This window comes from Bos grunniens, chromosome 13 (assembly GCF_055505025.1).
Source record: "Bos grunniens cultivar Pamir isolate PY7600 chromosome 13, Bosgru_T2T1.0, whole genome shotgun sequence".
NCBI lineage: Eukaryota > Metazoa > Chordata > Mammalia > Artiodactyla > Bovidae > Bos > Bos grunniens.
Genome location: NC_141177.1, coordinates 6,565,196 through 6,578,390, shown reverse-complemented (window position 1 = coordinate 6,578,390; position 13,195 = coordinate 6,565,196). Strand labels below are relative to the sequence as shown.

The 13,195-nt window shown below is 52.4% G+C and overlaps 1 protein-coding gene across 2 annotated transcripts in view; it reads right to left on the bottom strand.

Annotated features, from left to right (window-relative positions):
* The window catches only part of PREX1 (phosphatidylinositol-3,4,5-trisphosphate dependent Rac exchange factor 1), a 181,278-nt gene that overhangs the window by 48,365 nt on the left and 119,718 nt on the right, over window positions 1-13,195 (bottom strand). For both annotated transcript variants that reach the window (XM_086330807.1, XM_086330806.1), the window contains exons 7-10: window positions 11,663-11,796; window positions 5,710-5,828; window positions 4,977-5,126; window positions 4,441-4,588 (exon numbers count right to left, since the gene is read on the bottom strand). In XM_086330807.1, the coding sequence (XP_086186933.1) occupies window positions 4,441-4,588; window positions 4,977-5,126; window positions 5,710-5,828; window positions 11,663-11,796 (551 nt within the window). The remainder of the gene's footprint in view (window positions 1-4,440; window positions 4,589-4,976; window positions 5,127-5,709; window positions 5,829-11,662; window positions 11,797-13,195) is intronic.

The following is a 13,195-nucleotide window of genomic DNA, read 5'->3' as shown; positions in this document are numbered from 1 at the left end:
GCTCAGCCAGACCCCAGGTCCCAGGTCTCAGAGGAGTGTTTAGGGCTCCACGCAGAGCTCAGCCCAGTGGAAGTCAGCAGGAAAGGGGAGAGCTGGGGACGCGAGGCAATCTGTACTCAATGAAAGCGGGTGGCAGTTGGCCAGAGCACGAAGCTTATCGAAACCAGCTGTTCCGCCTCCAATTACAGGGCCAGAGGGGAGCAGGGCTATTTTTAGCTTTCCAGCATTTGGCGGAGCAAAGACCTGCCTTATGTGTAGGTAGTGGGGTGTGCCGAGGCACTCAGGGAGCCCCAGCGCAGGCCAAGGAGAGCGTAGAAGAAACAGATCTATTCTGCGGAGCCCCGAGTAGGGAAGAGATTGTTCTGAGTCCTGTCCTCCCCCAGTGCTATTCCCCAAGTCCTCAAAATCAGTGGCAGAAAGAAAGCTGCCAGCAGCTGGGGGAGGCGAACAGATGTGGAGTGCCCACTCTTGGAAGCTGAGACTCGGCTACCAGCTGCCCACCAGCTGTCCCCTCAGGGGCCACCTCTGGCCCGGACCGGCAGCCCTGCAGCCAGGGTTGGGGAGAGACAGGAAGCTCCCTGCAGCAGCTGCCAGCACAGAAAAAGGCAGCCCAGACGACAGAGGAGCCGAGACCCAGCTTTCTGCCCCGAGTTGAGTCTCGACCTTTTTTGAGGATCAATTTGCTGGGCAGATTTGGGCAAATTGCTGTCCCTCTCTGGGCCTCCAAAGGGTCCATCTGGCAGGTGGTTCATTCAGGGACCCTCTGGATTTTGTCAGTAATTTTCGAATCACACTGAATCTTGAGCTGGGATCCAGGGTTCAAAACCAGACATCATTCACCTCTAATGCAGGGACCCTGACCTCTCGTAAATGAGTGAAAAGGGCCAGGTGGAAACTCTGCTGAGCCAGCCAGCACTTCTGGAGACGGCAGCCACTCAGGGCGGCCAACCATGTCCACATGGGGAGACTAAAGCATCTTATGACTTTTCAAGAGAAGCCAGAAATCCAGCGTTTCCTGTGAAATCTCCCAACTGTTAAATGTGGACACTGAATACCAAGTTTTATGGAAAACACGTCTGCAAAGCGCACTGGGTCAGGGGGGCATCGTCTGCCTCCACGGGGCGCAGGGAAGAGAGTACAGGCGGGAGGATCAGCCTCTGAGTGAGAAGTAAGGAAACCAGTGGTCTGCCAGTTGGTGGGGGCCAGGGCACGAGAAGCAGCGAGATCCAGTCTTCCAGAAAGACGGAACTGGATGCAGGGTGGGGGGTGCTGGGGACGCAGGGAGCAGATCAGCCTACGTGGGCAGGAGCCAGAGAGTTAGCATGCATCAGCCTTCGTCGCTCTTCATTCCTGCCCCACTATATCATGCACCCAGTAAACATGGATTTCACTTACTGAATGTCAAATCCAAGGCTGGGCACAGGGGATACACAGGTACGCCTTGACACTCTTCCCAGGAAAGTCCCTGAGCTGAGACCCAGTGTCCACTCACTCTCAGTACAAGAGTCCCATTTCTCTTGCTCATCTGCTCCACGACCTTGAGCTCCATGAGGGCAGGAACTGGGGGTGGGGGTCGGGGGGGTTATGTTCACCCATGTGACTCCATGGTCTGAAATGCTTCCAGGGGGGTGTCTGCAGCAATGCCTGGCGAGTCACTATTTATCACCTACTATGTACTGACGGGGCTTCCCTGGTGGCTCAGGGATAAAGAATTCGCCTGCCAACACAGGAGACGCAGGTATCTTGATCCCTGGCCTGAGAAGATCCCCTGGAGAAGGAAATGGCAACCCACTCCAGTATTCCTGCCTGGGAAATCCCATGGACAGAGGAGCCTGGCAGGCTACAGTCCATGAGATCATAAAAGAGCTGGACATGACTTAGCAACTAACAGCAATCGTGCACTGATAATGACAGTAAACCACAGTGTCATGTGAAGATTAAAAGGCACGGCCACGTGGCCGCACGTGGAGCGGAGAAAGGCTGCCTGGCCATGTCCCTAGGGCTCCTGGTTCCTTCCACCTGAGGGGATCTGGGTGCCAGCCGGGAAGAAAGAGGACCATGGCCCCGGGCTCGGGGCAGAGCAAAGCCGTGCAGGGAGGTGAGTTCCATTAGCACGATGATAAACAGTCATCAGTCCTGGCCCTGCTTCAAATGAGCAATGAACAAAATCTCCCTAATCCTTCCTAAGGAGACAAAACACTGCTGAAGCTCTAATCACAGACCGGTTATCCCGTCCAGCTGGACTAAGCTCTTCGAAGGGTTAGGCAAGGGGCAGGGAGGGCCTCTGACCCTGGGGGGCCGGAAGCACACCTCTCCTAAGAGAAAAACCTCCTTCCTTGCCCAGGGATTAGGGGATTAGCTGATGGAGACAAGCCAGGCTGCCCCTTCCTGGCTTCCCGCAGGTCTCGGGCCCACACTCGCCCCTCCACAGAGCCTCCCAGGGAACACGGAGCGGGGTCCCTGACCTGAGGGCAAAACCTGACTCAAAGGCATGGCTGCCACCTCTCAGGGTCCCAACAACCCCTAAGACCCCCTGGCTGCTGCCAGACCAATCGTAAGCCTCAGGCCGTGACCCCTACCCCACCCCCCCACCCCAGCTTCACACTCTCCAACTGCCCATCCAACAACCTTTCAATATCTGTCAATATGCAAATGTCTACGGGGCATCTCAACCTTATTAACATGTCCAAACCATGGTTCCAAGTCTCCGCACCTTTCCCCACCTGGCTTCCAGGCCACCGCACTCACCAGCCTGCCTCCCACCTCTCTGCCAGCTTCCTCTCCTTTGATAGCTGCTCCTCCTCCCCAGGGCCCAGTCAGTCCCTACCTCATTTCCTTCCTGCCCTCTTTCTACTCATCCCTTGCAGATTTCATTCAGTTTCATGACTTTGAAAACCATCTAAACGCCCACATGCCCTGCACTTAGGTCTCTAATCCAGACTTTTCTCCCTGAGTCAAGATTCCATATCCACCTAACAAGTCGACATCTCCATCTGGGGGCCGGTCCCTATATAAGCATCCAAATGTCCCCTGGGCTGTACCCCCGCCCCCTGAAACCTCCCTGCGTCTCCCCCGCCACTGTTCAGCAAGCAGCCATCTATCCTTCCAGGTGCTCATAATCCTTAATTCCCTTCTTCCCTCACCCTGTCAGCAAATGCCATCACCTTCAAGATGACCCAGAATGTGACACTTGCCGCCATCTTCACGGTGACCACCCTAGACCAAGTCACCTCTCCCCTGGTCTATGACAGCAGAATAATTCCAGCAGCTTTTATCCCAGGCCTCCCCAAAAGCTTTGGAGAAGCAAGTGGGATGAGAGTTAATGAATTCTAAACAGAACCCCAGCCTCACCGGCAAGCTTCTCTCCCCAGAAGCTTTGTGAGGCCCCAGGCACTCTCCTACCCTCTCCAGAGCGTGACCACCAGGTCTAACACACAGAGGGGCCTGGGAACAACTGGCTGGTTTTACGGGGACTCCAATTCTTCCTCCGCTTCTCCCAGTGCCCAGCCCGCTCCCCCAAGTGAATGAGATTTAAACCTGGGTTTAGGATCCAATCCCAAATCACCTGCATTCTGGCCCTTTGATCCTCGGTTATAAAACAAGGGCAGGGGCAATAACATTTTATTATTAGGAAATAATGTAGTTCCCAAACAGAGAAATTGGAGGTCCTATCTACTGAAAGCCATGGGAGACCTCCCTCCCCTTATGGATCTCCTAAAGGGAGGTCTTACCAGACACCCACCCGTCGAACACCTCGCTCTCAGACTTCCAGCCTCTAAAACTGTGAGAAAATACATCTCTGTTGTTTCAGCTGCCCAGACTCTGGGACTTCGTTAGGGCATCTGAACAGACTAATTCAAAGGTCTACATTTGCTCTTCCGGCCCTCCCAAAACCTTTGAAATCAACTCTCTGCATTAAATACCTCTTTGCTTGAAATAGCTACAGGGGCCTCTCTTTGCTTAAATGCTAGAGCAGCATTTTTCAATCTATGGTGGGCAACCCACTCATAGTTTGTGAAAGCAATTTTATGGGGTCGCACAGAGTCGGACACGACTGAAGCGACTTAGCAGCAGTAGCAACAGCAGTATTTTTGAAATGAAGAAATGAGTAGAACAGAATACGCAAATACTTGTAGAGTGTATAAAGCACAGTAAATTCTGTGAAACTTTGGCTTCGATCATACAATTAATGGATCGTATGTGTGTACCCGGTCACAATATCAACCTTACATTTTGCAGTGAGCTGTGGTCAAAAACATTTGAAAGACCTCATATGGGGACCTCACTACGCTTGACCGCCAAGGGCTGTTCCATAAGGATTTAGGGTGCTTGAGTGGCTCTGCCCAGGGGGGCTCCTGGGGGACGGGGCAGAGCTGGGAAGAGCCAGGTGAGTGCAGCCGAGGCCCAGGGACCCAGGGGAGGGCAGGCGCAGGCACGCACTTGCCGAGGAAGCACTTGGGAACGGTGCTCAGCTTTCTCCGGCGGTCCTTGATCAGGTTCACCTTCTTGCTCATCATCATGTGGTACAGCTTCTCCCCCTTCTCCGCGATCATGACGTAGGCGTCACGCTCCATGCCCAGCTTCAGGCCTACGGAAGACACGGTCAGTACCAGGCGCTGGGGAGCCCAGGGGACAGGCCTGTGGATCCCGAAAGCCTGTCCCCAGCTGACCCCCCACGACCGCCAAGAATCCCAGGACGACCAACCACATTGGCACAACCTTAGGCAAGTCTCCTCCACTAGCCCTCAGGCTTCCCATCTGTCTAGTGGGCTAAACCAGATAAGCTGAGCTCCCACCAGTTATCACAGTCTCAGAGCTCCTACCCCTTCAAAGACCTGCTTTTTGGCAGGTGGCCCCGATCTCTCTGGAAAGGACCCTACTCCCTGTCCCCAGACACAGCTCTCACTCGACAGGAGGGATCAGACTGGGGGAAGCCATATACGCTCCCGGATCTGAGAAAGCCCCCGGCCACGCACTCTCGCGCTGCTCCCGCTCGCGGATTATGGCGTCCAGCCACTTCTGCTTCTCCTCCGCCGTCTTGGCCATGCAGACAAACCACTTGTTCTTGGCCGTGTTGTGGATCTTCCAGCCGTTGGTGACGGTGTAGCCATTGCTGTGATAATCCGCTAGCGGGGGCAGGAGGCAAAGGGAGGGGGTCAGCATGGACTCAGCCATATAACTCAACATTCATCATTATACGCTTATGAGTGAGGTCATGGGACAAGCCCTGCCTGCTCCAGGAAGACAGGGCAGTGGAGACCTCAATGGGATCGGGTTTGGGGGTTGAACTTACCACCCTTCAAATGCTCCCTCTCCTATCTCTTCTCTGGTGGGCAAGGAAGACCTGCCCATAAAGAAGTCTCCCCCAGTGCTTCCCTGCCTCCTTGCCCATCTCCTTCGTGCACTTTAGGCTGCTTAAAACCCTAGTTTTAAGGATGGTCCAGTGGTTAAGAACCTGGCCGTCAATGTAGGGGACATGGTTTGGATCCCTGATCTGGGAAGATTTCACGTGCCATGGGGCACCTAAGCTGGTGTGTGCTGTAACTACTGAGCCTGTGCTCCAGAGTCCGGGAGCCACAACTACTGAGCCCACAGGCTGCAACTACCGAAGCCCGTGCTCCACCACAAGGGGAGCCACCGCAGTGAGAAGCCCACGCGGCACAGCAAAGTGGGGAGGCTGGGCTCAGGCAGGGGGTGGGCGGGGCCTACCTGTCCCGTCCTCCACGTTCTCCACCTCCATGACCTCAGTGTTGATTCGACCCCGGAAGATGTACAAGGAGCCATTGATGGATTTGGTCCTCTTGGTGGATTTCTTGCCCCCAGTGACCCTGAAAGACAGCGGGAAGTCCGTGTCCCCTACCCGTCCCCTCCCCGCGCCTCAGTCATCTTCAACAGGGTGATCGGGTGCAGGACAGTGGCACAGAAAGGACAGCCGGGGACAGGAGCAGGGCAGGAACTGGCTCAGAAGTGTGGCATTTTGGCTGGTGCTGGGGTGACTTGAGCAAGTATCTTTTACACTCTCAGCCACAGCTTCCTCATCTGGAAAATGGGCTAATAACCTTGCTGACTTCCCAGAGCTACTTTTGAGCCAACAGGAGATGTGGATGTGAAACCAATAAGGACCAATAGAAACCCCACTCTTCTAAGGCTAGAAAATGGGTAGAGGCTGTCAGGGTGTCTAACAACAGGAACTGCTTGAAAGAAAACCAGAATGGAGAGGACCTCCATTTCTACATGGAGAAATCTGCATCTACCTACCCACCGCTGAGTCACTCGCTCAGGGGGACTCTCACACACCCACTTAGTCACTTGACAAACCATCTGACCAGCACTTCCTCTAGGAAGGCTACCAAGGTGGGACTGGGGGAGTCACCCACCCATGCATCCAATGGTGATTGAGAGAATACCTACCGGGCACTATTCTAGGTGCTAGGGCTGCAGCAAGACGTAGTCTCTGAGACTACATCTTCCACTATGGGAGGGCAGGAGGCACCCCCAAAGCTCTCCATCATCCCCCCTTCTGGCTCCTACCCCCTGCAAGATTAACCACTATCCTGATGTCTAACCTCTTGGGTTCACTTTCCTGTTTTGGAACTTCACATTCATGGAATCACACAGGGTGATGGTGACGGACACTTGGGTTGGCTTCAGTCTCGTGCTGTGCCTTATGTTCTGGCATGTGTGTCTTAAGAAGAACATACATGTGCCTTTCTTCGGGTTTATCTACCTAGGAGTTGAATTGCTCAGTTATAAGGAATGCACACAACTCGCTTTGGTAGACGCTGCCAAGCCATAACAATTATCCCACCCCCAGCGGCGTACAGACACTCCAGTTGCTCCACAGTCTCCATAACTGGTACTGAATTTCTCATTCTGGCCATTTTGGTGGCCGAGAGGAGTGTCTCTAATAAAGATGTCATCTGTATTTCCCTGGTGAGTAATGAGGCTGCGCACTTTTTCATGTTTATTAGCCATCTGGTACCTTCCATTTGTGAAATGACTGTCCCTTGACCATTTTTCTGTTGGGCTGTCTTTTTCTCAATGCTTTATAACAGGGCTCAGCAGATTTTCTTCTGAAAAGGAACCAGCGTGTAAATATTTTCAGCTGGGTGGGCCATATGGTCTCTGTTACAACTACTGAACTCAGCCCTTGAGGCGTGAGTGCATCCAGAGACAACACAAAAATGAATGGGCATGGCCATTTGCCAATAAAACTTTATTTATAAAAATAGGCAGAAGGCCAAAGTTGGTCTACATATTATGGATACGAGTCCTTTGCAAAGTGATAGCAAAGATCTTCTCCTCCTCTGTGGCCTGGCTTTTTATTCCCTTCTTGTTGTCTTTCGAGGAACAAAAGTTCTTAATTTTAATGTAGTCTGATAAATATATTTTTCCTTTATAATTATACTTTCTGTACAATTTAAAAATCTTTGCTTACCCCCCAGGTCATAAAGACAGACTCCTATGCCTTCTTCTAGAAGCTTTATTGTTTTATTGCTCACATTTAAATCAATGATCCATCTGAAGTTGACTTTTGTATATTGTATGAAGGGTCAAGACTCATCTTTTTCCCGCTGGTTATCAAACTGATCCAGCACCATACACAGAACCACACCGGTACTTTTGTTGAAATTTAAACGACTGCTTTCATGTAGGTCTGTTTCTGGACTCACTACTGCACTCCATTAATCTGATTTTACACCATTTTAACCACACAATCTTAATTACAGCAGCTTTCCAGCAACCTTGGTGTCAGGAGTCAAAGTCCTCTATCTTTGTCCTCCTTCAAAACTGTCTTAGCTGTCTTTGTCTGTGTTGCCATGTAAACTTTAAAAATCATTTATGTACACAGACACACAACCTCCCTCCTGCAATTTTTATCAGAATCACATTGAGGTTCTAGACAACGTCCGATAAGAGAATGCAAAGCACTTGCTGGTGATGAGGGGGTAAGGCAGGTCAGAATGAAGGACAGCTAAGACTCTGGCCTCAGAGCCTGAGTAAATGGTGGTGCCCTTTATTAGGAATGAAGAAGACTCAAGGAGAAAAAGGTCTGGAGCAGACGTTGCAATGAAAAGGAAGAGTCTCGGAACTCCCCTGGCGGCCCCATGGTTAAGATTCCACGCTCCCAGCACAGAGGGCACAGGTTTGGTCCCTGGCCGGTAACTAAGATCCCACATGCCGCGTGGTAAGGCCTAAATAAAATGAAGAATCTTGTTTCAGACCCAAGTGAAGTGTGAGCTGTGTGTGACTAAACCAAGGGGAGACACGGTTTTTGATTTCTCCTACTCTACACACCCCGTTCCAGGCGCCATTCCAGCCACCTTATGTGTTTTACCTTGATCTGTAAAAACAACCTCATGAGATGGAGAGTGCTCTCACCCCCACTAAACAGACAGAAAAACAGAGGCATTAAGAGTTGACACAGCGAGCGGCAGCAGCGTCTCTGTATTTTCAACCACTACACACTGCTGACACCTCCATGATCTGAAACGAACATTGAGACACAGGAGACTTGGCTCTTCTGTGCCCAGTTTCCTCTTCTGAAGAACCGGGAGGTGAGTTTTTAAAACTCTCCCTTCCACTTCTGACACCCAAGAAGCCTCTATTTTTATTTTTTTTAATACGTATTTATTTGGCCACCTGGGTCCTGGCTGCAGCAGGCAGGATCTTCGCTGTATCTTGGGGAATCTTTCATTGCAACTTGCAGGCTCAGCAGCTGAGGCACACGAGGTTAGTTGCCCCTCCTCATGAGGGATCTTAGTTCCCCAACCAGCGATGGAACTTGCGTCCCCTGCGTTGAAAGGCAGATTCCTAAGCACTGGACCACCAGGGAAGGCCTGAACAGCCTCCAGTTTTGAATCCGACCAGAAGCACTCTTGAGTCAGAGACCTCTCCTGACCCATGACCCGGACTGGTGGTGCCTGGTGAAGCCATAACCAGAGGCAGACAGCTACCAGCGTCGGGCGTTTCCTGGGACCACATCAGGGTCGGGCCGGGAGCTCCATCCACCGCTGATGGCCCCACCCCTCCGAGACCTCTCAGAGCCCAGCCCTCGGGCTCCTGACCCAGTGCAGGAAAGGTGGCAGCCTGCCAGCTTCTCCCGGGTGACGTGTGCCCTCTGCCTCCAGCCGGCCCCGCTCACTCGCAAGCCTGAGGCCGGAAACGGCGTTACAAGAGCTCGTGTGGCCACAGGGCCGGCCCCAGAAGGCCCCCTGGGGGTCCAGCCCCACCAGCATCAGCTGCTTTGGCTCCAGCGGAGGAAGAGCCCGCGTGGGGGTGGCTGAAGCCTGAGTAAACTCGGCCCGGGCTGGGGGCCCACAGGGGCCTGAAGGGACGTGCTGTTTTCTAAACCCCCGGATTCTGGGAAAAGGGCCTGCCTCAGACGGCCTGGGGAGGTGCTGTGGGCAGGGCTACGGGTGGATGCTGGCCGTGGCCTTGGCATTGCCGAAGGAGGACTCTCAGGAGGGCCCCAGTGAGGACAGGCAGGGCGCAAGGCGGGAGGAGAGGGCAGCGTTGATGGAGGGACAGGAGGACACGAGAGTCACAGACAGACCAAGGGAGTGAGAGGGAAGAAAACATCAGTGAGAAAGAGACACATGGCCCAGCCACGCAGAGACGGTGAGGAAGGACACGGAGGCCTCTAACCAGAAGGAGCAAGCCCCAGAACAAGGAGGGAAGGGGGCAGAGGGAGGGGCCTGTGGCCGAAGTGCCTACTGTGTGCTAAAGCTGCACTCACAGGATCACATTGAATAGGAACTCGTCACCTGTGGAGGTAATCAGTAACAGCAGCTACTCGTTCTGGGCACTTACTATGCACCAAGCAAACTTAACAGGTTTGTCCTTCAAAATGGCTCTGTGGAGTACAGGATAATTCAACCTATTCCACAGATGAGGAAATTGAACCAGAGAGGCAAAGTCACAGAGTTAGAGAAATAATAAGGAACTCGGCTCTTAACCAAACACTATTGTAACTTTTTTTTAATCAACCCCATTTTACAGAAGAGAAAACTGAGGCTCAGAGAGGTCAGACTGCTGAAGGAGGACGATGAGAAGCTTCCCCACGCCCACACTGAACACCCCTCACTCATCCTGTGGAACGGTTCCTCACCACAACCTTAGAAGGCCAGCAGAACCAGACAAGGAAAACGAGGCTCAGGGAGGCAGTAAGTGAGAAGCCCAGAACCAAGAAGGAAAGCAGAGGTGATGCCGAGAGTAAGGCCCAAATCTGGACCTCCCCTCAGCCCCAGCCTTTGCTAGATAAAAGAATAAAGAAGCCTCTGGCAAGTCACTATTTTGTCCCGTAGCAACGTAGCAGGAAGAAGTTTCATTCAAAATGGGCTGCACTGGTCAGTTGTGACGGTTCTCTACCTCCTCAGCGAGAAAACTGAAAGGCAGGGATTCTCCTGGCCCACCAACCTACCCACCCACTCGTCCATCCAACCATCCACTCAAGCCCCCACCCCTCCGTCTCCTAACTTTCCCTCTGTCCACTCATTCATTCGTCTCTCCATCAACGCAGCCATCCAATCACCCAACCTTCCACACCAGGGACCAGCCACTCTGGCAACTACCAACCAATCATTCTTCAACACACCCATCCAACAGACCATCTATCCACCAATCTCTAAACCTCCACCATCCACCCAGCCTCCCAATTTATGACCATCCAACCATCCATCCATCTACCCATTTACTTATAAAGGCCCAACTCGACTTTCATCTAAACACACCTCTGCCAGCCCATCATGTCTTCATATTGATTCTCCAACGACCCAAACATAGATTCCCCCAACCAACTATCTATCCCTCCATCCAACAGGCTCCTAAACTCCAACCACTCACTCATTCATCTACTCACTCATCTGTCCACCAATCAGTTCATACACGCATTCACAAGCGCTGCCTCCAAGCCTCCCTTCACCCACATCCATTAATCTCCCAAACTTCCACCTAGGCATCTATCCCTCCTCCCATTTGCCCGCACATCCTACCAAACGTCCATCCCCATCGGTCTACCACTCATCCACCCGTCCATTCACTCTGCAAAGTTTAAGACGCTCCAATGAAAGACACAGAGATGACGAAGACACTATCTTTACCTCAAACAATGTAACAGGAGAAGGACCCCCTCCCCTCGAACCATCTGTCTTTGGATCTTAGAATCACAAGATGCGAGTGCCACAAAAAAATCTCCAAACTCCCATGACCGCCTCGCCCTACACTGCCCACTACAGCAGCCACAAGCCACGGGTGACTGCTGAGCACTTAAAGGTCCCTGGCACAAACTGAGACGAGCTGTAAGCGTAACAGACACACTAGATTTTGAAGCTTTAGCGTACATTTTTTAAAAGAATGCAAAATACCTATTCACTCAATTTTTTAAACTGATTAGGTAGAATGATAATATTTGGGGATATATTGGGGTAAATAAAATATATTATCTAAATTTATTCCACCTACCTCTTTTTGCTTCTCTAAATGCGACTACTAGAAAATTTTAAATAACCTATATTCCTGGAGAGTGCTGATCGAGAACAAATCTCTCAACTCAGAGGAGAAAAGGGAGGCCCAGCGCCCCAGGAGAAACTGTCAAGAGTGCAACCGGATCCCAGCCTCCTGACCCACCCAGGCAGCCCTGGCCCCGCCTCCAGGCACTCACCTGGATTTCCGCTTGCAATAGACAAGCAGGTTGTCGAAGAGGAAGAAAGCTCTCTCCTGGATGTTGCCCGCAGAGATTTTTAACAAAGTCCCTTGCAGGAGGAGCTGGGTGCAGATGTCCGTGAGGTTGGAGCCCTAGGAGAGCAACAGGGCAGGGGTGCAGTACATGAGCTGGTGAATCCAGGAGACAGCCCTTGGGGAGACCCCTCTTTGTTTCCAGAGACAGACGTGCCCCTGCCTCCCTCACACCCCCAAAATCTCAATGCACCACTGGAGGTGAGCAGACAGAAACCCAATCGACAGTACCACCCAATCGACAGCTTCCCTCTGCTGGCAGGAGAGCATACAGAGACGACCATCGCTCAGAGAGGGGACCTGGGACCTGGCGAGGTGGAAGGACTCACTCAGCCCACACGGCCCAGGCAGTGTTTTGTTATAGGTTTTGTTGTGTTTTGTTTAGTTGGTTTTTTGCCAATCCCCTCCCCCCCCTATTTATTTGTCTTGACTTGTTTCTTTATTTCCTCCATGAGAATGCCACCTCTGGGACTTCTCTGATGGTCCAGCGGCTAAGACACCAAGCTCCCCAGGCAAGGCGTCCAGGTTCGTGCCCTGGTCGGGGAACTAGATCCCACACGCCGCAACGAAGAGTTCGCATACCACACCGAAAGCTCCTGCATGCCGCAAGACTGAGAACAGCCAAGTAAATACATAGATATTTTTTAAATGCTGGCAGAATTCATTATATACATATAAAGAATGCCACTTTTCTAAGGACAGGAAGCATTATCAAGCATCTATCAACCATTTGCCACTGTACTTCTAGCACCTCCCACACACTCTGGCACACAGTAGGTGCTCAACAAATGCTTGCAGAACAAGTGACCAACCCCACGTGAACACCACCAGGGGAAGGATTCTGAGAGCACCCCCTCTAGCTGCAGGTGTGAGAAGCGATGGGAACCATTCCTGAATTCTACCTGGTCATCTGTGCTAAATAACCAAGATGCTGGGTGTGTGTGGAGTGCACTGAACTCTCGTGGGGCTCAAGCAGCGTGATCAGGAAAGGCGCTGGGGAGCCCAGGAGGACGGCGAAGATAAAGAGGCTGAGGATGCGGACGGGGCGAGGTCCCTGCTGGAAGGGGGACGCGGAGCCAAGGACCACACAGGTCCATCTGGAGCTCTGAGCGGACCAGGGCCCGGGGCAGAGAGATCTTACAGTGAAAAGAGAGAGGAAGCGGGAAAGAGACCGTGGAGGGCATGGGCCCCTGGGGAGGGGGGAGTCTCAGACCCATGCTCCTCTTCCGTCCGAGAAAGGTGGTTTCAGCTGGCACGTGGCTGCCCAACCACAGACTCCACGTCTCAGCATCCCTCATGCCAGGCATGGTCCTGTGACGATATTCTAGCCAGTGTGCCCTGCTTCTACATCCTTTTCTTGAGAGAAAACCACCTCCCTCCCGTTCCTCCCTTATCTCCTCTTGCCTAGGATGGAAGGTGGCCAGAGTGGCAGGACCCGCTGTAGCAGACGGCAGAAGAC